At 47.4% G+C, this 25,728-nt stretch overlaps 1 protein-coding gene across 1 annotated transcript in view; it reads left to right on the top strand.

Annotated features, from left to right (window-relative positions):
- The window catches only part of ANO10 (anoctamin 10), a 229,690-nt gene that overhangs the window by 138,105 nt on the left and 65,857 nt on the right, over positions 1-25,728 (top strand). The window contains exon 12 of the mRNA XM_036761366.1: positions 19,683-19,799. Within this exon, the coding sequence (XP_036617261.1) occupies positions 19,683-19,799 (117 nt within the window). The remainder of the gene's footprint in view (positions 1-19,682; positions 19,800-25,728) is intronic.

The following is a 25,728-nucleotide window of genomic DNA, read 5'->3' as shown; positions in this document are numbered from 1 at the left end:
TTCACAGACCTAGTGTCTCTCTCGACCTCCATTCCCACATCACCAACTGCCTTTTGGACATGTTGAAATGGATGTCCCAGAGACAATTCAAACCTACCATGTCCAAACCAGAACTCATCTTTCCCCACAAATTGCCCCTTCTTCCCAGCTTCTGTATTGCTCTTGAGGTTACTGCCATCTTCACAGGTCCCCAGCCTCCCTGCCCTCCCTGACTTCTCATTCTCACTCACCCCACACGTCCCCTCCATTACCCACTCTTACGATTTCTATCTTCACAACATGTCTCCACCCCCACAGCCACAACCCTTTCCCAGGCTCTCATCAGCTCTCCCCACGGCTACCTGGCAGCCTTCTTACTGTGGGTCTCCCAGCCCTAGATCTCCCTCCACTCCTTCCATTCTCCGCTCACCTGTCAAGGCATTTCTTTAAAACCCAGGTCTGACCATTTCACTCTCCTGCTCGGTGAGTTTCAGCAGCCCCCTATGACTTATGGTCCAGTAGAAGCTCCTTGGTTCGGCACTTATCACCTGGCCACTCCAGGAGAATATGGCAAAAAGGACAGGCTGGAAAAGAAGGCATGAGCTTGGTTCAGGGCCCAGTGAGGAGAAAGACCTTCTTAGAAAGGAGGGTGTATATTGAAGAAGCAGATGATGACCAGTAAGGAGATGTGCAAGAAGGATGTATTGGCCAACATGGTCTCTGAGGTCCATTCACCCTCAAAGAGCCTGACTCAGTGCAGTGATGGATGGCCCCAAGGGTGTAGGAAGGAAAAATCAAGGCAGGCAGATCAGCCTTGAGGACATGACCTTAACCTGGGGAGGAAAGGCTGGGGACCCACCCCAGGGCGGGGTTGGACAGGAGTTTACAAAAGCCCAATGGACATTTGGAAGGAAAAGAGAGTCTGATTTGAGGGCAGACTGCGCACAGTCAGTTAATAAACAAGCCTGTATTAAATTTTTCTTAGGCACAGAATTGTGCTGAGCTCTAGGACAAAAAATGGTCAAGACAGTCATGGTCTTCTAGGAGTTCACTATCTAATGGAAAAGAGAATGTGTAACTAGCTAGTAACACAAGATGTAAACAGAAATGGAAGGTGGTAACCTTAGAGCACAGGCCTTCATTAGCAGCTGGGCCAGAGGAGGAAATGAGAAGGGCCTCCTGGAGCTGAGTCCCAAAGGAGTCAGAGAAAGGGGTGGGCTTAGGGCAGACACAGGTGGGTGACTGACCAAGGAGTGAGGAAGGAGAAAGTCTGAGAGGGCCTCAACCAGCTGCCGCCCTCATGACACTCACACATACTTGTCTCGCTTTCATTCCCTCCCCCACCTGATTTCCCTCCACTCCTTACTGCATGCCCTCCTGTCTCATGGGTCTTTCTCCTCACTGGGCCCTGAGCCAAGCTCACACCTTACCTGTCGTTCTGTGTCCTGAATCCTCCTCCCTCTCTCTCCTTTCTCCTGTCCACCTGTCCCTGTCCCAGCCCTTCTTCAAGGCCTGGTCTGCCATTATTCTGATGAATCCTGGCATCGCAGCATGGCAGATGCCAATCATTAGAGCTGTCTCCAATGGATTGGGTAGCCCCAGAAGGTAGCAGATTCTTATAAAGGCCAGGGAACCACTTTCTGGGAGGCTTGTGGAGGGGAGGCTTCAGCTTAATGGTCTCTGCAGCCCCTTCTGGCCTGAGGTTCTAGGACTGCTCCAGCCCAGGCCCCCTCATCTCTTCTGGACTCCCTGGGACCTGGGAGTCAGGGTTGTGGCTTGGCCTGCACCCCCTGCTTGTCATGGCATTCTGGAAAGCAAAGCATGGTCTGTAAGATTTGGGTTAGGCTGAGCGCATAGTAGGCACATAGCCAGTGCCTGGTGATGATTGACTGATTGACTGGTTACCGAAGACTATGTGTGTATATGTGTATGTATATATATATGTATGTGTGTGTATATATATATATGTCCCTCCCACCTATACGTGCACATAAGCATATACACATAAGCACATGCTCACTGCATGCACATGTACACACATGCATACATGTACATGTATGCCACCAGCGGCTGTGGTGCCTCTGTGGCTGGAGATGGCCGAATGCCGTGGAGAGTGAAAAGAAAACACAAAACATGGGGCGGGTGGGAGAGTAAAGGACAGCTCTGTTTATTTAACTGAGGGACAGGGCTTATATACCTTTTAGGCAAGCAGAATCAACAAATCCAGGTGTGAGGCATTTGCATAATGCATGACTTCCTCGTACCTTTGTTCCCCGCTTTTGCTGTAAACAATATTGTGTTAATAGCCCACAGGTGGTATTTAGTAGGTGTGCCGTGGGGGGTTTTGGAGAGAGCACCTGTGTACTGAGGAGGCTTGAAGAGCCTTCATCCTGAGCAGCACCTGCATGTGGAGGGCGGGGTGGAGAGCCCACCTGCCAAGTTATCAGCCCAAGGGTAAGAACAGGACTCTGGCCTGTATCTTATCCCAGAATGGACTTCCTCAGAGCTAGCCCTCTGCACATGTACTCATACACACATGTGCACATACATGCAGACATTCACACATGCATACACAGAACACCCAGGAATGTGCATACACACCACACTGCATGCATGCATATACACGGACACAACAGCACACACCACACCCATATGTATCTAGTAGAAACACATTTGCATAGACACATGTACACGTGTATACACTTTCAGGACTGAACACATAGGTGCGCATATATCACACACTCACATGCATGCACACAATGCACCTAAACACGTCGACATGCCGGCACGTGCCCGGTGTATATCTACACGTACGTGTGTGCACATGTACATGTGTGTAGAAGACATCCTGCCTCTTCAGGAATAGATACATATATGCACATGTACACAGTACATATACACACACTGTGTGCGTGTGTAGGAGTTGACATTGATATCCCCTCCAGTGGAGGGAGTGGCCGGACCCATGACATCACAAGTAGCCGGCAGCCGGGGCGATGCCGGATGTACACTGTGTGAACTGTCACACAACTGAACTAAAAGCAACTGCTAGTCCCGCCTGCTCCCTGCTGGGAGAGGTCTGGTGGTGAGCCAGGACGTGATGAGATGCGGGGTCACAAGGTGGGTCTGTGTGTGTCCAGGGGCCTGGAGTCAGCCAGGCCCGCCCCCATACCTGCACTTTTATCTCTAGTCCGGTGACTTCATTTTAAATCTGGATGCACCAGAGTGCATGGAGCCCTGGGCCTGGACTCAGGAAGACCCAGATTCCCATGGAGCCTCCAACCAGCAGTCATAGCTGTGTGACCCTGGGCAATCCCTTCACCTCCAAAGTCTGCCTCAGTTTCTTCAACTGTAGAATGGAGATAATCCCAGGCCTTGTTGTGAGGATCAGACAAAGGCATTGTAAATTCCTTCATTTCCTTCTCTCCACTGTAACCTTGGCCTCGTCATTCCTCTCCCTGTGTCTCAGTGTCCTCATGTGTGACGTAAAGGAGATGACTAGTGGTAATCTAGTTCTAAAGGTGACCAGCTCTAAATGGACGCTCTAAATGAGGGTCTCCCTCATCTTTGAGCCCCCCACTGTTCCATGCACAGTGCTGGGCACATGATGTTACTGAATGGAATTAATTTAATAGGATTCCATGTCCAAGTTGGTGACGAGTCCCAGCTTTCCCTAGGTAAGCCCCCCCACCTCACCAGTGCCAGGGCCCAACGGTGATGCCTCTAAAGGCAGTGACTAAGCCAAACACTCACATTTTTCATAAACGGATGATGGAATTTGTCACTTTCCACAGAAATTCATCTGTAAGTGGAAAATAAGCATCAGAAAGTGATGCCCAAAGGACAGGTTTTAGAGAGATGCCAGTGGCTTCTGGTGGAGATTTAGTAAGAGCCAGCCTTAGACAGCGTCTCAGAAAGTACGTACAAACGTATGCCAAGATCTCCTCACAGAGGGATGCAGCCTGATTATTGCCTCAGTCCATGGATGTTTGAATAGCATGTCGAGCCCCTTTGATTTCACTTTGCCATTTGATTTTTTTAATATCTTGCAAATAATCCTTGAAGATGAAGGTCTGATGATAAAAGGTCTGATCATCATGGTGAGGAACAGTTCCAGGATGTGCCAGGCAGACACGCATGAAGAGCCCCACGTCTCGTCTTTCCATGACTTCAGGGATCAGATTTTCTATGCTTTCAGCTCCATTGACATGCATTGAAAGGGACATTCCCCCTCCCGTCCCTCTTAAATCAAAACGCCATAGGAAACCTGACAGAACAGTGTTAGAATTAGCAATCCAAAACACAGATGTCTTTTATATAGTACTGAGGTGCATGCCATCTTTCTCGAAGCCCTCTGATTTTCCAATTTGTAATTTTTGAAATCCAATTTCCCCTCATCGTAGAACCGGTTTCTGTTTCTGTGTGAAAATGTACGTCCTCTTGCCCACCCCCTCTCCACAGGACTGATTGTGCATTCTTAGTTACATGAACAGAGACTATTTTTGAGAAAAGAAATTCTATTGCTATTTGTTTTCCCATGGCCTGTGTTCCAGTGTATTCCCCTGCCTTTCCCAGGTCGAGGTGCCATCCTTAGAACAAAGACTTACAAAGAAGGGAAAGCTCAGTTCAGAACCACCAGCCCAACCTGTTGTAAGTCTGCCCGGTGCATGCAGCTTTCCACACCCATACTTCCCACCTCTACAAAGAGGTAGGGGAAGATGCCGCCTCCTGTCTGTTCCTCGGGGCCAGGCTCAGTCATCATCACTTCACAGCATTCCGTTTGGACTGTTTGCTTGATGCTGATTCCATTTGCTTTGTTTTATAAATGATTATTCTAAATAGGATGTGATAAAATTGGAGAAAATGTCAGAGTTGAAAGAGGTCATCTCATCCAACCCTTTTATGTTACAGATAAAGAAACTGAGGCCCACTGAGGCAGGTGACTTGTCAAAGTCACTTAGGCAGCAGTGGCCAAGCCAGAACTTGAATCCAGGGCCTTGGATTTCCAGCTTTTTTAACCAGGCCGGGGCGGGGGGGGGGGGGTAATAGACCTAATGAGTTAGGACAAAGTCCCTGCCCTTGCTCAGCTGATCTGGGGGAACAGGATGGGGTATCCCATTCTCTCTGTGGACCCTCCTAGAGTTTGATGATGAGTCTCAGCCATTTGGAAGGGTCATTTCCAAGGACAGAAGGCTCACCATTTGTGAGAGGAGGTATCTAGACTTTTAGACTGTCTTTCTGCAGGCCACACATGCCCCTGGCACGCTTACTGTCTCTCTGCTGTTTGGTTCCCTTCCTCCAAGAGGCCAGGGAAGGGAAGGATGCAGACAAGGGCTGGCCCCCTCCCGAGGGTCTGCCAGAGAAGGGCAGGGTGCTTCTGGAGGGCAAAGGGTACTGGCATACTTTAGGGCACAGGTGCCCCAAGGCAGCAGCAGTGGGGGACATTACAGGAAGGTGGCTTGGTGGGACGGGGGAAGGGGGGAGCTGCTAGACTGTGAGTTCAGATTCTGTGAGAACCTGGACAAGTGGCTTAATCCCTCTGGGCTTTCGTTTCTTTCCTTCTAATCTGAAGGGGTTTGGACTCAGTGGCCTCGAAGGTCCTTCCAGCCCTAAGCCAATGATCCAATAATCCTAAATGCCAGGTTGTTGTTGTTTGTCCCTCACTCTCGAAGAGGGCCATGACATCAGGGAGGTGATGCCGTTACATGCAAGTGAACTGGATTTAAGTGAGGGAGGGCTGTGCAAAATCAACAACCTCATTCTCTCCTCTGGGGCCATCTGGGTCCAGTGGCAGATACGAATCAGGACGACTAGAGATGCCCCCAGAACGCCAGGTACACTTGACCTTGAGCCTGCCCACATCTCCTCCCCCTGTTTGAACCAAGTGCCCTCCCCTCTGCTCTTGGCTGCCTATTGCTTTCTGTGGTCCTGTGAACCAAGCGAGAGTGGCATGATGTAGAAATGGTACATGACGGACGACTGAAGAGAGCAGACAGCTGACATTTACTGAGCACAAATGATGATTTCATTTTTATTACAGGGAAAGTCGCCATAGTCAGGGTCTGGGATGAGAGTCATCCTAAAATCCTAGGATCAAAGGCACAAGCATGTATTGAGCTTTTATAATGTGCCAGTCCCTGTGCTAAGCCCTGAGAATACACATAGAAGCAAAAGGACAGTACCTGCCCTCACGGAGCTTCCATTCTAATGGAGAGAAGCACATGAAAGGGAACTCCATGCTGGAGCGGGTCAGTCAGCCGGGACACCTCCTTCCCAGTGGGAGAAGGGACCAGCATGGCGGACGTGTTTCAGGGCCAGGAGGCCCAGTTGCTGAGGGAAATCCCCAGGCAAGATGGTGCCAGCGGAGGGTCAGAAGAGATGGCCTCAGGGGCATCTGGTCAGACCCCCTCACCTGACTGACGCATGAGGAAAGTGAACTTTTCCTTTATGTGGGCGTTAGAGATTATCTAATCTGTCTCCTCCATTTTATAGAGGAGGGAACAGGCTTGAAAGAGAGGCAGCCTGGGGCTAAGGATGGAGCGCTTAGAGATCAGCTTGGAGCGCTGGATTCCAATCTCGCCCTATAACCTGACCCTTTTTTAGCTTCACTCCCCTTCCCAGGCCTCTACAACTGGCCCATGCAACAGAGAGTCCTTGCTTGGTCTGCCTGGGAGCTGTTCACACATCGGCAAAGTTGAGCTACATTCTCCCACGGTCTGTTTGGACCTGAACAGTTAATCCTTTCTTGCCAGGCTCAGGACTTCTTCAGGGAGTGTGTGAGCTGTGACACCAAGCAGGCCTCTTTCTGGGGGCTGGACACATTTGGTTCTATGTAAATTTGATTCTTCACCGATGTCCTGCCGTGAAGCCACGGCTCATGGAAAATATCCGCGGTGCTTTGCTTCAGAAGACAGGTGTCCGGGTCACAGTTCTTGGAGCTGAGCTTCCCGTATTATTGGGTCCAAGATGATGGAGACGGGTGAAGAGCTTCAGTGAGGCCTGCAGCGATGCCTGTGCGGCTGCCTTTCCGGCCAAGGTTTTATGCAGATCCGTTTTGTCTAGGGTGATGAATTCCAGGGCCAATGCAAGCCAGACCTTTGGGTCATCCATCAGCCGGTGAATCAGCTGATGTCACTCATGTGCTTCAGAAAATGACAGGAAAGCTTTCGTTTCCTGGAACTAAGACTCTATCCAGGAAGCTGATGGGGTCTTGCTACTGGAGGTCAGGCAGGAGGAGCCAGAGGCAATTCCCTTAAAGCTACAGCTGTTGAAATGACAATCTTTGGAAGAATATCTCATTTAGATAGAATGCCAGGATTAGCCAAAATAAAGAAATTGTTGAAGAATTGGCCCATGTCAAAGGAAGGGGAGGTACTGTGCTCTTTAACTGCGGATCAGAGTTGCTGCCGGGCTTGTTAAAGACTCTTGGAGATTTTAGTTCATTTCGTCAAAGGAAGAGCTGTTTCCCACATGGTCTCCCAGTCTGAAGGACAAGCAGAAGCTCATAACAGTGACTAATTGAGGTTCTGTTAATTGGAAAAGGACAATTTACGGAGTGCCCTGGGAGAGGTGGTCAGAGCCAGGGATGAAGGAGACGTGCTCATGCCCAGCTCTACCAATGACTGGGTGGCAGAAAATCATATGATTTGTCCCAGGTCACTCAGGTGGGTCTTAGCCGAGCTAGGATTTGAACCGAGGGCCTCTGGCTCCAAATCCTCTTTCGGTGACCCCACACTGGCTCCTCACTCATCCCCTGCCTCACTGCAGGAGGTGCCTGTTGGTTGAAGGTCATTTCCTCACTCTGTTAAGGGTTCATTATATGTGTGGCTGATCTCCCTGAAGAAGGTTCAGAATCTTTCCCTTTTCTCTTCCCATAAGAGCAGCTGTCCCTTTGGAGGCAGTGTGATGTCATGGACAGATAGAGAAATGGCCTTGGAGCTAGGGAGACCTGATGTCAGGCCTGGCCTCTAATACATCCTGGCCAAGTCCTCTAACCGGTCAGGGTCCCAGGCCACCCCTTCAACCTACAAATTGCAGAGATGCAACTGATCTCTCGGTGGAAAGAGCTCCTTACCAGAAGCTGTCTCCATCAATGAAATCATAGCTCCAATCCTTCACTCCCCCTGCCCACCCTCAAAATAATAAAATTCCCTTTTATGGTAGGAATGAGCCACTTTATCTCTATGGCCTTAGTTACTGCATCTACAAATTGAATAGGCTAGACCAGAGCTGTCACACCCATGGGCCACACCAAGCAGTGGGAAGACATCACTGGGAGATATTTAACAAAGTAAATAAAAACACAATTTTTAAATCATTATGTGACCCCCATTTCTATGTGAGTTTGATAGCACTAAACTGGACTATAGAATTTCTAAAGCCCCTTTCAGCCATAAAATACTGTGATTTGTGGGGGGAGCCATTTATGTAGCAGTTGATAAAGCACCTGGACCCTTTTGGAATCCATCATGATGAGCCCCAGACTTGAGCTACGCTGGTGCTTTTCTTTGTTCATTTTTGTTTCCGACTATGTGGCAGCTGCCTGACTTCCCGGTGAGGCGTCTGGCTACCAGTGAGTCTAATGTTCGGAATCTTGGTGGAATGCCCCAAGTCACGTCATCTTGTTGGCCCATTTGAAGCACCTTCAGATGGCTGAATTAAACTGTCAACAGAATGTTCACTCCCCCCACGCGCCCCCCGCCCCAAATCGCTTCATTCTTTTTGCCTCAGTTTCCTCATCTGTCAAATGATCTGGAGAAGGAAATGACAAATACTCCAGTATCTTTGCCAAGAAGACCCCAAATGGGGTCACAACTGAAAAAAGACAGAACAACAAATGGATCCACTGTAGTGCCCCCTAGTGGCCCCCCATAAAAGCAATAAAGAGCTACCAAAGGTTCTTGAGTAGAGGAGTAGCCTGGCCAAACTTGTGCAATGGACTGAAAAGGGAGAAAGACCAGAGGCCACGGCTGATCTGGCATCATTACAGTGGCCTGTGTGAGAGGTGAGAAGGGCCTGGGTTTGGGTGGTGGTCCTGGGAGTGCAGGCATTAAGTCAACAGGATTGGCAGGTGATTGCATGGGAGGGCACAGGTAAGGGGAGGAAGTTGGGAATGTCTCCAAACATACAAACCTCAGTGACTGTGAGGAGGAGGAGGAAGAGGAGGATGCTCTCAAAAGAAATCCGGCCATTTGGGAGAGGGCCAGGTTTGTGGGTCAAGATGATGAGCTTCGTTTCAGAGACTGTCTGGATGACAGGCTAATGCTGTGTAGGTGGCGCTATCCAGCAGAAAGAAGGTGAGATGAAGCTGGAACTCAAGGGCGAGCTCAGGGATAAGTCCAGAAATTCTCGAGTCCTCTGAGAAGAGGGGAGCAGCCCGAGAGAGAGAAGAGCCAAGAACCTGCCTGGTGCTGAGCCCTCCTCAGAGACTGGGAGACGATGAGGAACGGAGACCTCGCGGGTGGAAAGAGGGTAATCAGGACAGGCGGTGCCACGGAATCCATGGGGTGGGAGAATGTCCATTGCAAAAGGAGGCCCAGGATGAGAAGGGGCAACCAGCAAAGGAGTGGGGAGCCGGGGTCGTGGAGAGAATTGCAGGCTTCTGTGCCCAGGAGCGGACAGAAAGAATGGGAGGGCAGGAGGTCTGGGATGAAGGTGGGGTGTTCATGAGAGAACAGCAAGTTCCACAGACCTTGTAGAAGAGAAAGTGGAGGATTGGCTCTGCAGAGGGCTGGGCCAGAGCTGGAGGAACATGCGGAGTCCAGTGAAACTAGAGACAAAGTAGGAATTCAAGGAACAACAACATCCCCCCAAGAAAGGCTGGGACTTGAACACGGACCCTGGTCCCACTTGAGTCCAGCCAGTTGGGCTAAAGTGGCCCCAGTACATCTAGCCTGTGTCTCTGCCTCTTTGGAAGCATAATAGATACCACTGCTGAGGACAGGCCCAAAGTAAGGCAGCCTCTTGGAAAGCCCAGCCCCCAAAAGGAGCTACTACTCATGCTCAGGAGAGGGGCAGCATCTGCAGGTGCGATCCACCTGCCCGCCTTCTTCCTCCCTGCTCCTCTCCCTTGCCCTCATGCCTAACTAGCCACAGGCTCCATTCTCATGTCTCTTGGGCAGACAAAGGGACTGGGAGAAGAACGTGATATGGGCCATTAGGTTCTTTCTGGCAGCAGGGCTGTCCAGGAAGGCCAGGCTTCTGCTCCCCTGTACCTCCAGACTTCCCGTCTCTCTGGAGGCCACGACCAGCCTTCAGGTCACCCCAGAGTCATCAGCCCTTCTTCTCCACAGCTGAGGAGTTGGCAGGTCTCAATTGTCCATCTACAGCAGGCCCTTATCAGCTAGAGGCAGCCAGGTGACCTAAGAGGATAGAAGGTTGAACATGGAGTCAGGAAGACCTGAATTCTGATCCTGTCTTGGGCACTAGGTGGGTGACTCTGGGCATGTCACTTTCCTGCAGTCTGCCTCGGTTTCCTCCTCTGTAAAATGGGGATAATAACAGCACCTGCTTTCCAAGGTTGTTGTGAGGATCAAATGAGTTGATATTTGTAAAGCATTTAGCACAGTGTCTGGGGTGGGGAACCTGTGGCCTTCTAGAACCTTAAGTGCTGCCTTTTGACCAAATCCAAATTTTACAGAAAATACCCTTTTATTAAATTATGTAAAATTTGGATTCGGTCAAAAGGCAGCACTTAAGGATCTAGAAGGCCATATGTGGCCTCAAGGCCGCAGGTCTCCCACCCCTGGCTAGCGTATAGTACGTTTCACATAAATTCCTGTCCCTTCCTCCTTCCTTCCTCAGGGTTAACGCTGCTGTATGAGGACCGTACATTGGTTAAACAAGGAATTTGCTGCCCTGTATTTATTTGTGGAAGTTTGTGTATCTCCCCAGGTTTGTTCCTCTGCTTCAGGGCTCAGTGCAGGACAGGCTGCCCAGCCTGGGGACCATCCTGGAGGCAGTTTGAGTTCCCAGGTTGAGGCCCTGTTGACCTGTGTTCATCTTTAGGAAGGGGGGTGCTTCAGGACTCTGCTGGAGTGGATCACGGCTCAGTGGTTGGGAGCACTACTGAGAGCTGGTGGTAGATTGAATAAGGAGGGTGTGTTTCCGAGCTGTTGTCTGTGCCCTGTGCAATATAAAGCCAGGGACTTGATTCCATCTGCAAAGCAAATACAACAGAAACCATAGCATCTCCTCGTGGGAGCTTCTGTAAGTGCAGTGTGGGTCTTGGGGGTACAAAAAAAGTCAGTAAGGTAAACATCTAGTAAAAGAAAATAGCCTTCCCAGAAAATCTCATCCCCTTCCCCCCCTCGCCCTCCCCCCAGGATTTCATCTCAGGAATGTTTTCAGGCTATAAAGCTTTTTATTTGTCTTCAACTTGTCACCTCGATCAAAAATAATTGTTAGAAAAAGAAAACAAACCCCACTTAAATGTGAGCCTGCTGCAGAGGTTGCTCCCTTTCTTTGTTGTCACGTTTGGCCCAGGGCTGGCCTCCTTCAGGCAGTGTGCTCCAGAGGCCTTGGCTGAGCCAAAGTGGTGAGTGGCTTCTGATCCTGCTGGGGCCAGAGGCCAATAATCAAAGCCTGGAAAGCAGCCCCCTGCTGGCCCCTTCCTCAGTAGTGACTGATTCTCTTCCTTCTCTTAGGGGTTATTTTCTGCTCCTCCCAACCCTCTCCGGCCACATCTTGTCAGTGGCCAAGTCCTATCCATTCTACATCTGTGATGCCTCACTGGCTCCATCACCCTCCTTGCTCCTTCCCTTACCTTCCAGCCAATACTCCCTAGGTACGAGGTGGGCTCCCACCAGAGTCTCCTGGCACAAGCCTTGGGCCTTTCCTCCCACTGATCTGCCCAAGGACCCTTCTCGTTTTGATCAGAACATTCCCATGCTCCCATTGACTCCCAAATAAAGGTGTACCTTTGAACCTGGCACTCAGGACCCTCTCTCCACAGTCTTGTGGCCCTATCCACTTTCCCTGCCTCATCTCTGCCTTCTCCTTTATGCCCTCCCACTCCCTTCAGAGCCAGACTGTTTGTGGGACCAACTCTGCCTGCACTTTGATTTTTGGCAGCACTGTATGGCTTTCTCCTGGGGTGCTGTACCCCTGCCCATGCTGCAGGCAGCATCTCCCTCCTTTAGACTCCTCCCAAGGCCTCCTGCATTGGCCAAATTCAGACTAAGGTTGGATTTATCTGTGTTTATCTGGATTGTAAATTCCTGGACAGGAAGGGTCATATTTTGTTCACCTTGTGTCCCCTGTCACGTAGTAGGAGCTTTTTTATTTTTTAATAGTATTTTTCCAATTACCCATAAAGACAGTTTTTAACATTCTTTTTAAATAAAATTTATAAAATTTTGAGTTCCAAATTTTTCTCCTCCCATCCCGTCCCTCCTCTCCAAGAAGGCAAGCAATCTGATATGGTTATACCTGTGCAGTCATGTAAAATATATTTCCACATTAGTCATATTGCCAAAGAAGAAATAGAACAGAAGGGAAAAAACCACAGAAAGTAAAAGATAGTATGCTTCAATCTATTTTCAGACTCCATAGTTCTTTCTCTGGACGTAGATAGCATTTTCCATCATGAGTCTTTTGGAATTGTCTTGGATCACTGTATTGCCAAGAAGAGCTAAGTCAGTTGTAATTGATTGTCAGACAGTGCTGCTATTACTGTGTACAACATTCTGGTTCTGCTCCCTTCACTTTGCATCAGTTCATGTAAGTCTTCCCAGGTTTTTCTGAAACCATCTTGCTGGTCATTTCTTATAGCACAATAGTATTCCATTACACTCACATACTACAACTTGTTTAGCCATTTCCCAATTCATGGGCATCCCTTCAATTTCCGATTCTTGGCCACCACAAAAAGAGCTGCCATAAATATTTTTGTACATGCGGGTCTTTTTCCCTTTTTTGTGATCTCTCTGGGATATAGACCTAGTAGTGGTATTTCTGGGTCAAAGGGTATGCACAGTTTTGTAGCCCTTTGGGCATAGTTCCAAATTGCTCTCCAGAATGGTTGAATCAGTTCACAACTCCACCAACATTGCATTAGTGTCCCAGTTTTCCCACATCCTCTCTAACATTCATAATTTTCCTTTTCTTTCATATTAGCCAATCTAATAGATGTGAGGTCGTATCTCAGAGTACTTAATAAATACATGCTAATTAATTGAAAAAATAAAATTACTCAATAATGAAGGCATATGTTACAAGAGAACCAAAGAAATGGCACACTTTCTTTATGTTTTTAATGTTGAATTTCTTCCTATTAATCTGGCTCTGCTATCTCCCAAAGTTAGTATATTTGAGGGTAAGAAAGGAAAACATTTTTTGTAATCATCTGTTCTGCTGTTTTCATTGGACTTCCTAAGATTTTCCCTGATGCCTCCCCTTTAGAGTTCATAGAAGAACTTGGGGCACTGATGTCCAGCCCTCTTGGAATGAGAATGGGGCCCTCGTATGGCTCCATGTGGGCCAGGAGGAGTCTGCTTCTCAAGCCAAGGCAGAAGGCATCCTGGGCCTAGCCTGACGGACCTGGGTCTTTCTAGTACAGAAGAAAAAAGAAAGCAGCTCCAGGCAGACCAATCCCAAGCCGGATATGTTTGGGCCACGGACTGAGCCGGTTGTGGCTATACTCCCAGGATGTCATCTAATCACCAGTCACCGGGAGGGCTCAGGTTTAACATGTTAGTGATTCGGACAAAGGTACAGCTTGCGTTACCTGTCTACCCTGTTATGTTCTGTGCTATAGACAGTCTGGACGACTGGCTTTTCCTATCTGCCGTTCCATTAATCACTCATTCTTAATTGGCATTTGGCGTGTAATTGGCCTGTTAATCAGCAGGGGCTGCTTTTGCATGTGTTTTTCTATTCAGTGAGCGCTAGCCTGGGAATGGAAGGAGGCGTTGCTGCTGTCTTGCCACTGCAGAAATCAAATTAGCTGTTCAGAATTCTGAGAATTCAGCTCTTAATTTACATTTTCTATTTTAGAAGAGATAGGGTTGGGGACACATCGTTGTAAAACACAGCTGCCGCCACTGCCACCAATAGCACCCCTCAAGCTGGCTTTGTCCAAATAGAATTGTTCTGCTCACCGGTGGAGTGTGCCGTATGAGACCACCAATAGTTTGATAGCTCTGAGGTTAGCAGGGATTAGCAAAGCCAGGAGAGGCAGAGCCGGTTCTGTCCTTACCCATTAAGCAGATGGCAGAAGAGAAGGCTGCTTTATGTCATAAAAAGAAATATACCATGTATACATTTTAATTTTCACTAATTGGGTCCCTTGTCCTCCCTACTCTCACACCAAGTCACTTAACAATCACAGGAACTATATGTTTTTTCTCTGGTTTCAGAATTCTTAACTCCAATTTCCTCTCCCTCAAGGTTGGGAAAAGAGAAGGCCAAGCAACAAGCCTGAGAGTTTGACCTAAATAATAGGAATGTACCATGATGGCCCACAAAATATTGATTCTCTATATAGACCGCTCTCCCCCTCAGATATGAGCAGATTCGCCCTTCCCCTTTGTAAGACTTCTCCGTAGTCAAAATAGTAAAAATGCTTTGTGCTGTGTTGTTTCCCAGGTCACTACATAGAGTTTGGGTGGTTCTTCTTTGTATTTGTGTCCCACGTGCCTGGCATGTAGTAAATACTGACTAAGTACTTTGGGGGTGATTGACTTCTCCCTTCTTTCCCTTCTACTTCTTATAAATAGGTTATATTCCAGAATTTCAGCTCTGTATTACAGGTTTGGAATTTGGAATGGGAGGTGATAATGCCTGGAAAGTAGCTTAGTAGTCTGGGTCCAAGCAAGAAAAGGTGAATGTTGACTGAGCAGAAGGTAGGCAGGATCCGGAGGGGAAGCTTGAGTTCTGAGGAAGATTGTATAGACATAAGTATATACAGATGAGCAAATGGAGTCAGTGCCTTGACACTGCCTGGAAATGGATGCCTCATTCAGCACCTACATACACCAGCATCTGTCTTCTGAACCAAAGTTCTGAGGTCTCTGAGTGTTGTTTTCCTTTACATGTGGCCCTCCATTGTGTCCTCACTTCTCTCTGAATCAGTTGATACAAGTCTTCCTAAATGTCTCTCAATTTTGATCAAGTGCAGTGGCTGTCACAGGTCTGATGCCAAGTGACATCTCTAGGATGATTCCACTCTTTTGTATATGTTAGACCAATTCACAGCTCCACTTCCCTAGCATCTTAAACTAAAAATACAACACTTAGTACTGCTGGCCATCTTACTGTTTTTAAGGAAATACCACCAGAATTAAGCTAATCTTAAGTTTCCTTGACAAAAGAAAACTAAGTAAGCACCCCACCCTCTATTATCCTTTATCTTTTTCTCAAAAATTCTCTGTCCTACCATGGGCTGCTAGAAATTCTCTTTAAGAGTTTCCCAGTGAAATAAGATATACAGGCAATGGGGCAAAGAAATCTATCTTGCCCTACAAGAAAGTAAGGGAGAAGGGGATGGGGGGCGGGGAGTGGGGTAACAGAAGGGAGGACTGATTAGGGAATGGGGCAATCAGAATATATGCCATCTTGGAGTGGGGGGGGGAGGGTAGAAATGGGAAGAAAATTTGTAATTCAAAATCTTGTGGAAATCAATGCTGAAAACTAAAAAATATTAAATTTTAAAAATGCAAAAAAATTAAAAAAAGAATTTCCCAGCAACAGCTGATCCTTTATTTCACATGCTCCTCTTTATGGCCTTTAGGGCTTCCTTCCTTCCTTCCTTCTTAAGTTCTTTGTCTCTCTGTCTCTCTCTCACCATATACTATTCCTGAAGGGCGTTTCATGCATACTAGTGTTATTTAAAAAAAAACAAAAACCAAGCATTATATTTGCACCTTGTAAAGCTGAGAGAATGCTCTATCAAATGTGTGCACTTTTGCTATCAGAAAAATCAGTGGGTCTCTCAGTAGACTGTTTTACAGATGCTGTTAGAGAGTCCTTAAAATGTTCTTCTCTTAGGTAGGATTTGCTTTGCTGTTTCAAAAGATAAGGGTGAGTACGCCTACATGCCTAGGTCACAATTCTTTCATGACCTAGTAGATGGTTTCATGAATGATCATATCAAAGGTATTTTATCACCTAAAAAAGCCAGTCTTCTGGTGATGATCTCTCCAGAGTTTAGCCAGGCTGGCCCTCTCTTCATCACTGGGCCCTTTCCATTTCAGGCAGTAGGACCTGTTGTGGCTTGAGGTCCTTTGGCAGAGCCTTGAGAACCCAGGGTCACTCCTACTCTGATGAGACCTCAGAGTAAGATTCTCTGAACAAGGTTAAACAGGAGCCATCTCGGTCATCACTACTGTCAACTTAGATTTATCCATGTAAAAAATCATGCATTCATGACAAATTAAACATTGGTCTCTCCTCATTCTTTATCTGATGACTCCATTGGAATGAATGTCATATAAAACTCTAAGTATGTTAATGGAAAGAACATAGCCTTATCTGAATTAAGCCCTGTATATTCCTTGTAAATTACATCAAGTTCTCCTTGTCTTTTTTTTTTTTAATCTTTTGGGACTTTTAGATCAGATCTACTTTATATGAGTTCTTGTAAATCCACATTGACTAGACTTCATTCAATTATGACTTTACTTCCAGTTGTTTCCCTGTTATGTTACTGAAATCTGTATTTTTCCAGTTCCTTTTCAGTAATGGTCGTCAAACATAAGTTCTGGTTTTTCCTCTCTGTGCACTCCAGATCCCTTATTTAATACACATGACAGATTCCCCCTGGCTTCCCAAGCTAGGAAGATGCCTGTTCTGCTCTGGGCTTCTGCCTTTTCTCAAGGACTCTAATTTTGTAATTACTTGTCCTGTCATGAATCTGATTTCCTCCAATATTTCATCTTTGTCCCAGGAGAAATCCATGTGGCTTTTACCCCTCATTCTTCTTTGTAAATATTGCAGCGAAGGATTCATCTGATTTTCGTTCAGCCGGCCTTTCTTTTCTGTCGGTTATTTAACTGCTCCATCTCTTCGCAGAAGACCTTATGCCTTCACTGACTTGCCCACTTCTTATGTGCCTTTCAGTGAGAATTCCTGATTTAAAGAGCCTTCTGTTCCAGCCTCTCACTATTTTTAGTTCCCACGTTATCAGACACAGCTTTGTTCTTTTACTTCTCAGACTTTTCTGGGTGTCAGTGCCGGATCACAAGGGCCTCTTAGAAAGGGTCTGTCTGGGCTTCTGCACAATTGAGTCCATAGCAAAAGCAGCCCTTTGTCTTGTTTCACACATGGAGAGAAATACTCAGGATTGTTAGACCTTTCAAATGTTAGAATGGAGTAAGCCACGATGAGAATACCAGTGCTGTGGAGTAAGACTCCTTTGGCAGGTTTTCTGTGTGTTGGTGAAGAAGGGACATCATGTTTCTATGTACTTAGGGACATGGTTTGCCCTAAAGTATAATGGAATCAGTCATGCTGTATAGAATCTATAAACACACATTTATTCAGCATGTATAAGAAATTGTGGTAGGTGCCTTTGGGGATATAAACATAAAAGACGTCCCTGCTCTCAATGAGAATTATAAGGTATGCATACGCAGATGGAAAAAACGAACATTTCAAGGAAGTGTGTGTCACAGAATAGCTGAAGGGGTGGATGGGACATCAAAGGCCGCCTGATTCAACCCAGACCTAAATAGGTGTCCTCTCTATAGCATCTCCAAGAAGTGATCGTCTGTTCATTGATAGGGACCCCACTACCTCCTAAAGCTACTCATTAACCTTTGGGGTAAAGAAAACCCTTCCTCACTTGGAGCTGAACTCTCCCTCCCTGCCCCATTGCTCCTGGTTCTCCCCTCTGGGAGCCAAGCAGAACACATGCCGGCCCCTCACGGACTTGAAGACGGTGGCTGTGTCCACTCCTGCCACTGAGTCCTCATTTCTCTGGGCCGAGCATCCTTAGCGCTTTCAGATAATCCTCTGTCATCGGTCCTTCCATCCTGGTCAACCTCCTTTTGGATACACTGCTGCTTAGCGTCACCACTCGTTAAAACAGGGCCACCCAGATAACAACGAGTGCCCACTTAGGTAATTCCTGAACAAACTGTGACATTTGGGTGCAGTGAATTCTCGTGTGTCAGAAACAAAGAGTATTGGGAATTCAGAGAAACTCTGGAAGGCTTAAGGGCTGATGGATGGAGAATGAAATAAAGAGATGCAAGAGAACTAGAGACACTGTAGCTAAGCCATGGAGATGAAAGCAGCACTGAGAGGCTGGCTGTCTCAGGGAATCAGGACGATGATGCTGGACTGCTTTGGGGGTCAGTGGAGAAGAAAGGTCCTACAGGTGCTTCCGCCATCCTTATTTTCTCGGTTAGCTTTGCTTCCCTAATTTAATGGTGTGAGTGCTAAGGAGGGAGCCGACATCTGGAATTTAGTATAAAAAACAAAAACCATCAGTGACAAGTTTGGGGTTTTTTTTAATGAAAAGGAGATATGGCACCCAGTACTAAATACAGTGTTCCGAATATAGTCTGACCATGGCAAGACTGGCACTTCTCCCTTTCTGGTACATAGTAGGCGATTAATGAGTGATTTTTGAATTAAATTAAATTCTGGACACTAGGTTTCTTAATTTCAGTCTTAGATTTTGTGGCTGTCATGGTGCCCTGATGACTTACATGTAGCTCGTAGCTCAATGATGTAGCTCCCTGGGATGGGAATCCAATGAGGCACCAACGATTACAAAGCATCTGTTAAGGAAATGGACACCAACAGCTGCAAAATCCTGTAAGGCACCAGAGAAAGAAAAGACAGTGCTTCAGGATGGCAGGGATGAGGGAAAGTCTACAGAGAAGAGAGGCTTTGCACTAGGCTTTGGAGGAAGACTAGGACTATGCTAGTGGGGAAGAGGAGGCAGAGAGAGCCTGAGAGAGGCATAAACAAATGTTAGGATGAAAGAAAAACTCTCAGAGACCTTCTCTGAATAAGACTCCTCTTTAGATAAAATAATAAGAAGCAACATATCGCATCATTCGTACCCAAAATCAGTTTTAAAGGAACCAAGTGAAGAAGTAATTGTGCAATATGCCAAATCAAAGTGTCTTGTGTCTAAGTAAGGATTCTGATTGTAGGACTGCCACGCTGACTGGGACCTCTGAGGCCATATAGTTCAAGCTGTACCTGCGCAGTGATCCCTGCTACGCCGTCCCTGACATCTAGGCTCTGTGTGAATATGTACTGAAAGGAACCCACTGCTTCCTAAGGCAGTCCATTCCACTTGGGGGCAGCTCGATTAGAAGTTCCTTTCACTCCAGAATGTAACCTCCTTGGAGGCAGGAGCTATCCCAATTGTGTCTTTTTATCCCTAGCACCTAGTACAGTGCTTGGCACATAGTAATTGCTTGATAACTGTTTTTTCATCCATCCATTCATTGACCAAACCTAACCTTTTGTCTCTGTTTCTTCCATCCATCCCTACTACCTATCCCCTTTGAAATACAGGCAGAAAATGTCTAATCCATCTTTCATCCAGGTGCCTTTCAGGTATCTGGAGAGCGTTCCCAAGTCTCCAGTTGATAGATCTTTGGTGCTTCACAGAGCATTAATGAGGAATGACTGACTGGATTAACGCTGGAGATCTGCAGAGGCCTTTGGCGCCCCATTTCATTTCCTGGGGTTTATGCTATATTGGGGCATCTTCACATGTGCGTTTTTCTTCTTGTTTCCAGCATGCCCTGTTGGCATTGAAGTTTGTCCTGGCCTTTGTCATCCCTGATAAGCCACGAGAGATCCAGGTGAAACTGGCCAAGTTGGAATTTGAGTCTTTAGAAGCCCTCAAACAGCAGGTAAGAGAAACTCTCCTGGGAAAGCAAAGAAACACTGCTGAGAGGCAGCCACCCCCCCGCTCCCAGGCTTTACTTCAGTCCTGTCTTGTGCCGGTCCTAAGAATCACGAATAGTCCCAATATACACCAGTTTCCCCTCTCAGACAACAATAAGTAAACCAAATTCTGCATATGTTAACACTAGTCTTTGTTTGAACCCGATGTCTGTTTCTATAATTCATATTCACTTTCATATTACTTTATTTCTATCATTCTTTAAAAAATATGTGGTATTTATTTGGTCTGACAAAGCCATAGCACTCTATAAAATTATGACCAGTTCAGGAAATAGGACTGGCAAAAACGGGGGGACAAAAAGTATGGGGTTTGCCAGAAGTATGGCTGATCCTAGGCCACTGATTCGGTTAGTTGTACAGGTGTACCGGGGGGCCTGGCTACAAGAGCAGCCATCATCCACATGCTTGTTTAGGTGTTTCATTGAGAAAAGAAGACTTGACTAGGAAATCTTAATGATTCTTTTCTTACTTGATAATGCGTGTTTGTTTCCCAAAGAGCAGTAGTCATCATCTATTTAGCATGTTTGATGCACTCGGGGTTCAGATACTGGCCCAGTTCTGGCTCTGGGGCTATGCCTACAGTTGAGGGGGGATTTGTGCCAGGTTGCCTTCAAGAGGATGCACTGGGGGAACATGGTGGATTGGTTTAGTCACTCAATCTGACACCTGTTCAGCGTTCCAGAAACACATCTATTTCATAAGTGGAGGCCTATCTCTAGTATAGAAGCAAAAAAACCAAAACAAAAAAAAACCCAAGTTCCTGGAGCCTTACCTCCAGCCCCAGGACGAGGATCCCCTCCTCCTTATCTTCAACGGGACAGCTGCTTTTTTAGCACCAGAGTCCAAGTGTGAGGTCCAGGCAGAGTCACATAGAGCCCAGAGGTGGCCCAAGGTTAAGGAATAGGACAGGGCATCATCCATCAGTGGTGGGTTTGGAGAGCTTCTCAGGGACAGAGTGTGAGTTCTGATGCCCGCTTCCTCCTTCCCCTTTGCTTGCCCCGAAGAACTAGGGGATTGGCCACTGCGTAGTTCAGTGCCAGTGGCCCAGGCCAGGGGCACTGCGATCTTCCCTAACATCATCCGCGGCAGGAAGCAGTGTCTTCATACGATGCCCTGTCAGGGAGTGCAGACGTCCTCCTGGAGAGGATACATCATTCTTGTCTTGACTAATTTATGCTCCAGGCAGGTGTTTAAAGGCAGCTCCCCTTTCGTTGAAAGTTGGCTTGTGGCAACAGGAACAAATCTAGGCAGCCCCAGATTCTCTAGTAGATTCTCTCCCCTTGTCTTCTATCTCACGTGGAACATCCTGAATGATGGGCCAGCTGAGCTTTGAGTTGCTAGGCTTCCACCTCTGCCACAGCACCCGCGGGCTGACTGTGTGCTCCAGTCACAGACCCCAGGACAGAAGAAAGGCACTGAAAGCAAAGTGGAGATCAGATATAGTTAACTCAACCTTCCATATCCTGCGAATGATCGAGTGCTGACTTTTGTGCCAAGTACTAGGCTAAGGACTGGGAGAGATACAGTCTATCAGGGAAGGAGATGGAGGGAGCTGTGATATTCACTGTTATGGGAGGCACAAGGCAAGTGCCGGGTGCAGTCAGAGGGAAGAGGCCACAGCTGGTGGTGAGGATCGGGGCAGTCTTAGTAAGTAAGAGGAGAGTTCTGAGAGTGGGGTCCTTGAAATGAAGACAGGAGAGAGTGCTCAGGGGCCCTGGAGCTCAGTCAGCAGGGTCAGAATCCACAGGGAAGCAGAAAGGATGGGGGCCAAAGAAAGGCTCCCACACATAAAACTGATCAGCGAAGGGAGCCATGTGGAGCCCAGTGGGGTTTGAGGGTTGGGGAAGAAGGCCTGAGCACATTATGGGCAGATGAAAAAGATGGACAAGAGGGGATGGCCACTGTGGCAAGGCCCTGGAGGAGTCAGAAGGAGGTGGGGTTGGTGTAAAGGGTTAACTGTAGTGAGTAATAGGGCTGCCCAGAGGGAAGGCGAAATGAGGAAGGAAGGAAGGGAGGGAGGGAGGAAAGGAAGGAGGGAGGGGAAAAAGGAAGGAAAGAAGGAAAAAAGAGGAGGAAGGAAGGAAAGAAGGCAGGCAGAATAGAGCATTTATTAAGCATTTGCTATGGGCCAGGCACTGCCAGGATGTACTTCTACAACGCAGATATTCCCTGCCTTCTAGGAGCTGATGTTCCAAAAGGGTGACAACAGATACCACCAAGAGCCTGGCTGAGACTGGGGAGAAGCTCGGTGTTAGGTTTAGAAGGAGAAGAATAGTCAGAGAGCAGCATTTCAGAGCTCTGATCCTGGAGGAAGGGCCCCTCTGAGACATGTCAGACCAGGGCAGGTCATGCCTGAAGTGTGCTGACCCCCTCAAAGGATGTGTCACCAGAGGTCCTCCCATTACTCCTACTGGAGCTGCTTCCTCTCTGCTTGATTCACATCTGAGTCACACCGAAGCCCCACCCTATGCAGGTGCTGCCTGGGGCCATTTAGTGATGTCAGTGGGGCTCCTAGGGACTGCCCTGCCTTATTTTTAAGGTCCTTTCAAAAATTAGACATCTCAAATTTTGAAGTGGAAATGTCTCTTCATCTCTACCCCCTAGAGTCTCCATTACTGCCCAATACTGGCCATTTAACAAAAAGAGGGCAAAGTCCAGTCCAGGCCTCTCTGTTTGTCACCAGCCTGTTTTCCCTCTTGGTTTCTCCGTGATTCCTGCGAAGTCTTTCTCAGTTTCAGTGTTTTCTATTCCAAGTAGTCCCCCGGGACAGAGTGATGTTTTATGCAGCTCTGTTTTTCTCTTTTCCTTTTTAAATATCATATCGGCCATGATATCAGTTTCTTCAGCATGTGCCAGCAAATGAGGCAGATTTTCAAAGAAGAGAGCATCAGATAAGAGAATTGTTTATTTTTTAAAGGGCATTTTCAAATGCCCTGAAGCATTCACTCATGGTGACCTTTAGAGCTCAACCCTGAACAATAAATACTTTCTTGATGATGCTTTTTCTTCTTTTTAAATTGATTTCAACACTCTCAGTGATTTAACAAGGGGCATTGTGGCATGATATGGTCTTCTTGTCCAGATCTTTTCTGATGGCATGAAGCACAAACTCAGAAAGACCCCATTTTACTGATCTCTACCAGTCAGACTTGGGGTGAACTTGACTACCACAGACAAGAACAGTGTCATGGAAAGAACCCTGGACCAGGAGTCCAAAGACCAGGACAGTCTAAGAAATCACGTCACCCTGGGGAAGTCTTGTGTCCTCTCTGGGTACAGTGCCTTCAGCTGTGAAATCAAGGGGACCCTCCCTCTGTTAGGCCCCTTCGGGCTCTACCATTCTGTGAATCAATCATACATAAAGAGATCGTGCCCAGAGACCTGCCAAAGCCTCTGGTCTGAGCCACCAGACGAGATCTACAAAGCTTCAGAAGTCACTTTGAAATGACCTTAAATCATGGTGGCGGAAGCAGTGGCTAGTAAGCTGGTGTCTGCAGCCAGTCTAAGCTTGGTCATGGGAGGATACCACAGACCAGTTGGAAGCTCTTTCCTCCTCCTTTGCTGTCAGACTTGTAGGAGCCCAAGTCTGGAACTGAGAGAAAAACCATCTTCTAGCCAAGGTTTTTTCTGTAGCAGCCTGAGGTGGATGTTTTTATCGCTGTATCTTTAAATGGAATGACATTCACAAAATGTAAAAATGATAGTGCACATAAGCACAGCACTTTGGAGTTCACAAAACCCTTTTTTTCAGACCCCCTGCAGGTGCCCATGGCCAACAATTTCAAGGCTCTCTGCTCATGCAGGCCAGGCCTCCCCACAGCAGCTCAGATCCTAAAGCCTTACAGCCTAGTGAGGCTGGGACCAAAACGCCGGTCCCTGTGTGGCCTGCCTGGCGATGAACCTTTCTGATCTCAGCAGGCCTGGTCCTCTGGGCAGATACACGCCCCTACTAGGTCTGTATTTGAATGAAGAACGAACGAGCAAATGAACAAGTGAATGAAGCGTTTATTAAGTACTCCCAGCGTGCCGAGCACCGAGCTCAGCTCTGGAGAGAGGAACAGCAGAGCCGGAGCCCGAGGTTCTCACAGAGCAGGCAGAAAGGCCCGGACACCATCCTGACCGGGCGGCAGCAAAGCGGTTTGTTGATGCAGCCCTTCTGACGGCGTTTCCCTTGGTAAAACCATCTGCGATTGGACACGGTGATGCCAAGGATTTTGAAGACCCTTTCCTTTCAGTCTTTGGAACTCAGCGAAGTAGTACAGTATAAATGTTGCTATTCCTGTATTCTCGATGAGGAAGCTGAGACTCGGGCATCACTCATGGGATCACAGGAACACAAAGCTTGAGTGGAAAGGTCTTAGGAGACCTCTAGTCCAAGACTCTCGCTTTGTAGAGGAGGAAACAGAGGCTCAGGGAGGGTCTCTGGCCCAAAATCATGTAGGTAGTGCGTGTCTGAGGTGGGTTTTGAACCCACAGCCTCAGCCCCCAGAGCCAAGGCTCTTCCTACTCACCCACGCCCTCTCCTGTACAGCCCCAGAGCCCCTGACTCTCCGAAGCCAAGAGCCCTGAACAGCTAATTGTGCCGCTGGCCTCTGAATGCCCAGGGCATTTGGATTTCTCCTCTAGCCTTTACTTTGAGATGGTTGGTATTTGTCTTGGGTTTCTGAGATGTGCTGCTTTCACCCCGTGAGATTTAGGGGACTTTGTACTTTCCCGTGTGTTGTAGCTTGTATTTCAGCCAGTGCTTTAAAGCCTGCACAGCGTTTCCCCACAGCAGTCCTAGGAGGTTAGTAGTACAGACATTGTGTCCATTTTACAGATGAGGAAGCCAAGACTTAAGAGAAGGGAAGTCATTTATCCCAGGTCACTCTTTTAGAAAGTATTGGAGCCAGAATTAGAACTCAGGCTTCTCCAGACTTTGTGGCTGGTTCTCTTTCTGCCATGCTCGGCTACTCTCCTGAGGCAGTTTTGTTGCTGTAAGTTGACTGTGTTTAGCTTAAGCCTTGGGAAACAATTTAAACCCTGTATTTGTTGTGGCTGTCCTTCAGAATGTTTAGATTCATAGACCTTTCGGTGCTGCTTTTTGTTTTTATGCCACATTTATTCTAAATACATCCCTCCATCCTCTTTATCCAGTGAGTCCTGCCTTAGAAAGAGAAAGAAAAACACACAGCAAATTCAACCCAGACATCAAGCCTTTATGACAGCATGTGTAGTGCCCCCCATCTCTCAAGTTGTTTGTCCTTCGTTCACAAAGAGGACCATGACATCAGGGAGGTGATGCCATAACATGCAAGTGAATTGGATTTAAGTGAGGCAGGGCTGTGCAAAGGCACCGGGCTTACTTTCTCCTCTGGAGCCATCTGGGTCCAGTGGCCAGATATAGATCAGGATAACTGGAGGTCTCCCCACCACTCCCTGCAATGTCTAAAACAAAAGGAGAGAAGTATATCTTAAAAACTCTGCCCTGAGACCAAGCTTGACCATTGTGGATTCATAGACTCCATAGACTCTTAGAGCTGGACTGCAGCTCCTTCATTTTCCAAGTGGGGGAACTATAGTCTGAATTAGTTCAGACTTGCCCAAGGTCACCCGGTTGGTCACTGGTAAAGCTGGAAATAGACCCTGGGGCTCCTGGCTCCTAGTGGTATGAACTGGACACTACATCATGCTTCCTTCTTAACACCATAGCTGAAGGCTTGATGACCAGCTTCAAAACCTCTAAAAGCTAAACTCTAACAGTCCTATTAAGCGGTCATTCTAGCCCAACCATTAGGCAGTTTGGGGCAAACTCTAAGCCATAGTCTGCAGCTGGCCAGTTCACTCACTCAGAGTTGAGGAGGCCGAGTCTGAGGAATCCAGGTGGGCCTTCTG

This window comes from Trichosurus vulpecula, chromosome 5 (genome assembly GCF_011100635.1).
Source record: "Trichosurus vulpecula isolate mTriVul1 chromosome 5, mTriVul1.pri, whole genome shotgun sequence".
NCBI classification, from domain to species: domain Eukaryota; kingdom Metazoa; phylum Chordata; class Mammalia; order Diprotodontia; family Phalangeridae; genus Trichosurus; species Trichosurus vulpecula.
This window is presented reverse-complemented; position numbering and strand designations above follow the sequence as displayed.